The sequence below is a fragment of the Lolium perenne genome, chromosome 3 (assembly GCF_019359855.2).
Source record: "Lolium perenne isolate Kyuss_39 chromosome 3, Kyuss_2.0, whole genome shotgun sequence".
NCBI classification, from domain to species: domain Eukaryota; kingdom Viridiplantae; phylum Streptophyta; class Magnoliopsida; order Poales; family Poaceae; genus Lolium; species Lolium perenne.
In genome coordinates, this window is record NC_067246.2 from 13,811,281 (window position 1) to 13,815,351 (window position 4,071).

A 4,071-nucleotide genomic window follows, 5' to 3' on the forward strand; every position below is an offset into this window, starting at 1 on the left:
GCATTTTTCTACCAGTGGTAGTTCTTGGACATTTTCCTTTTTTCTTTATCATGTAACCAAGTGAAAGACAGCGTTGTCGAATCTCTGAATGCCCATTTTCTGCTTTCGATATGTGCATGTGTGCGGTGTGGGTTCTAAATCAACACTAGCAGTGGCTAGATGACACACGCACACACACTACAGAGAGCAGGAAGAAGCTCTTCACGAGTAGGTAGTGACACAAGAAGCTGGGGAAATTTTCTCTTCTCTTATTTGCTGCTACTTGGTACTTTGATCAGGGATACAAGGGGTGGTATTTATAGTACCAGGCTGCACTAGCTAGCAGTGTGAACAACATCTAAGAAGTCTAGCCGTACTGACAACATATCCTGACTACTGCTAAAATCTTGACTTACTAGTTACTAGTGGTGCAATGTCTCACTTTCACACTTCACATGTTTCTTGTGCTAGCACGCTGCATGTGCATCACGTAGAGCATGAGTCTATTCAACATTCACTCCCTAAGCTCATGCACTTACGGGAATCTTGATCATTCCAATCTTGGAACGCATCTCCTCGAACTTGATCCTGCCGAGTGCCTTTGTCAAGATGTCGGCCAACTGTTTTTCTGTTCTGACGTACTCCACGGCGCCACCCGCCGACACCACTCTGTACCGGAGTATTGTCGGGAGCTTGCGCTACCTCGTGCACACGCGACCTGACATTGCATATGCTGTTGGGTACGTGAGCCGCTTCATGGAGAATCCCACCACTGAGCACATGTCCGCGGTGAAGCATGTCCTCCAGTACATCGCTGGGACACGGTCCTACGGGTGCCACTACAGGAGGAAGACTACCGATCCCAAACTGATCGGGTACAGCGACAGTGACATGGCCGGCGACGTCGATGACCGGAAGAGCACGACGGGGGTGTTGTTCTTCCTCGGATCGAGCCCCATCACATGGAAGTCACAGAAGCAGAAGGTCGTCGCTCTGTCTTCCTGCGAGGCAGAGTACGTCGCAGTCACGACAGCAACGTGCCAAGGTGTAAGGGTACATTGCCCCTATGTGTGGTTTTGGTAATTAATGACAACCCCTATGGACTAATGTTTGCATTGAGTTTATATGAAGGAATATTCCATAAGTACTACTTGTAGTCCATGTGTTGGATTCAAGTATGGATGCCATGAAGATAAAAGATATACCTTGAGTATTGGCATGAAGATCATCGATTTGAAGACATATATGTGATATGATCAAGAAGAAGAAATGAAGACGGAGTTCTTATGTGGAACTCAACATTAGCCATGCTCTAGCTTATGTGTTAAGCAATGAATGATCAAGATCTTGAGTGCTTGATTCCAAGTGAAGAATTTGAGATATGGCTCTAAGTCGGTGTCATGATAGTCTCATGAGTTGAGCTATGGTTGACTAAGATTTAGAGAATGCAAACAAATGAAGAGTTCTTTATACACCTCAAGATAGTATGATAGAGCATGAGAAGATACAAGGTTGACCAATACAAAGAGTGAAGAATAGATTCAAGTTTGGTCAACACATGAAGCATGAAGAATGTGCCACGTGAAGTCATGTGGTATAGTAAGCCTTGTCAATTATGCTTTATGAACTAACCCATCATATATGTGCTCTTGTGTTGTCTATGTGGGTTAGGTATCTTTCCATGGGCATGCATCAAAAGTGAGATCTCATATAGCCCATGAGAGGATGACATCAAGTGGTGATCGTCATCAAGGTTGAGTTGGGCAAGTTCAAATTGAGTATCTCAAGAGGATCATATGCTTGAAGCTTGCCGTCCATTTGGTGATAATGGACATGTGAAGATGTGCATCAATGGAGCTTTCCCATCATGCTGTATGGGGGAGCATTTGTGAGTCTTCACGAAGCAACAATGATCAAGTGGGGCATTTCGGCTTGAGTGGAGGTTGAAGAGTTATCATCAAGATCAAGCGGGATGCGCAAGGCAAAGGTATGGCCTTGCTAGGTTTTCCTTTTACCGGTCTCAAGGTGGTTGTTGGGAGACCGGGTTATAGGATAGATAGCCGCACTATCAAGAGGGGCTTTCGGTTGGGTAACTTGATCACATCGTCTTAGGGAGCTCAATCCTTTGCATACTTTGGATAGGATAGATATCCCTATTGCTTCTTGGTGTTTCTCTGTGTGAGGTTCTTGAGCTTGTTGCTAGCTTTACAACAAGCCCAAGTTCATCGAAAACGGAATCCGCATGCATCTTCTATTGCGTTTTCGAGTTTGGACGTCTTTACCGTTTCTTGACGGTGGGAGACTCCCTCTCTAAGATCATCTAAAATACCGTTTGTTGGGGTTCTATTTGTCGTTATCTTTCCAACAAAATTGGTTTCATGTCAATCGGAGTTCGGGAGCATTTTCTATTTTAAAGAAAAAGAAAAAAAGGGTTTTGAGTTCTGCTCGCCCGGTGCCTGGCCCGGCGGCACTGGCCCTGGCGCCGGCTAGCCCGGCGCCGACCGGCTCTGGCACCGGTGCCAGCCGGGCACTATCCAGGGGGTATTCTCCCCTCGCCCGGTGCCGGCCCGGTGCACGATCCGGTTTCTGCCGGACGGCCCGGCGTGTGGCCCGGCGGCGCCGGCTGCTGGACCGGACGGTCCGGCCCCTGGCCTGGCGCACTGGCCTCTTCGACCAAAGGCTGAGTTGTCCCTCCCCAACGGTTATATTTCTCCCTAGACTATAAATAGCCCTTCTTCCACCTTGGGCTGGACAAGTTCTTCCACTCTCTCTCCTCCATTGTTGTCTTTGAAGAACTTGCCCTATCTCTTGATTCCCCCCATGATTCTTGCTCATTCTTGAGGGATCTAAGAGAGGAGATCTAGATCTAGGGGAACCCTTTGGATCTAGATCTTGCAGTCATTTGTTGATTTCCTCCATTGTTCTTCCTATCTAATCTCATCCTAGCATTTGTTGCTTTGGTGAGATTTGAGTGTGAAGGACTTGAACACCTTTGGTGTTCTTGCTTTGCATCATTGCATAGTGTTGAGCTCTCCACCACGATTAGTTCGAGCGAGAGACCGTGAGCTTGTTACTCTTGGAGGGTGACCTCCTAGTTGGCTTGGTTGGTGTCTCGGTGGCCTCTTCGTGGAAGGTTGTGAAGGGGCCCGGGCTTTCTCCTTCGTGGAACTTGTGAAGTGGTTGTGGAGCTTGCCATCTCCGGAGTGGAGGAAAAGCTAGCCATAAGGAAAGGGTCATTATCCTTCGTGGAATTGGCTCGGAGAAGAAGGTGAGCCTTCGTGGCGTTGGGAAAGTCCTTTGTGGGATTCCCACCTCTCCAAACGTGACGTATCTTCTTGCAAAGGAAGGGAACACGGGAATACATCTTCGTCTCCGCGTGCCTCGGTTATTTCTATACCCGAGTTTACTTTCCTTTGTGATAGCCATCGAGCTTGAAGTACTTATTATATCTTGCTATCACTTGTTGTTCATATATATAACTATCTTGCTTAGCTCTAGTTGTTGTTATCACACTTAGTTGAGCCTAGCATATTTAGGGTTTGTGCTTGTAAAATAAACATTAGTTTAATTCCGCATTCGTACAAGCCAAATCAGTAAGAGTTTTTAAACGTCTATTCACCCCCCTCTAGGCGACATCTCGTCCTTTCACAAGGAGTTTGGCTCGCACATCTTCTCGGAGATATGAACAAGGTTGCAACTAGTGGCGTGACGCTTCGCATCGACAACAAATCAGCGATCTCCCTCAGCTAAAATCATGTCTTCCACAATCGCAGTAAGCATATCGAAACCAGATACCACTACCCGGAACGGCAATGCCCGGAACGGGACCACGTGCTTGCTTGCCGTAGTTTGACGCTCCTCTTTGCGCTTGCTTGGAGCGTGCGAGCCACTCTAGTTCTGTGAGCAGCAGCTGGCTGCTGGGACCTATGTTGTTGTCGACGTCGTTCCTCTCCTCGACCACCTTGAGCTGACCCGTCAGGTCCTTGATGGTCATGGTCTCGAGGTCGAGCAACGTCTCGATGGCGCATGCCATCTGGCTGTACTTCTTGGGCACCACGGCCAAGAACTTCAGCACCACCTTGTCCTCGGGAA

The 4,071-nt window shown here is 47.8% G+C and overlaps 1 protein-coding gene across 1 annotated transcript; it reads left to right on the forward strand.

Annotated features, from left to right (window-relative positions):
* Nucleotides 1–588: 588 nt before the first annotated feature.
* Nucleotides 589–3,664, forward strand: LOC127321134 (secreted RxLR effector protein 161-like). The gene is made up of 2 exons (XM_051350159.1): nt 589–1,024; nt 3,609–3,664. The coding sequence occupies exons 1-2, from the start codon at nt 589–591 to the stop codon at nt 3,662–3,664; spliced, it is 492 nt and encodes a 163-aa protein (XP_051206119.1).
* Nucleotides 3,665–4,071: the final 407 nt, after the last annotated feature.

Bases quoted from the DNA above. Each gene is read 5' to 3' on its own strand.
- LOC127321134 (XM_051350159.1), top strand. From the start codon at position 589: ATGTCGGCCAACTGTTTTTCTGTTCTGACGTACTCCACGGCGCCACCC. The intron at 1,025-3,608 runs GTGTAAGGGTAC...ACCCCCCTCTAG, and splicing joins CACGACAGCAACGTGCCAAG to GCGACATCTCGTCCTTTCAC.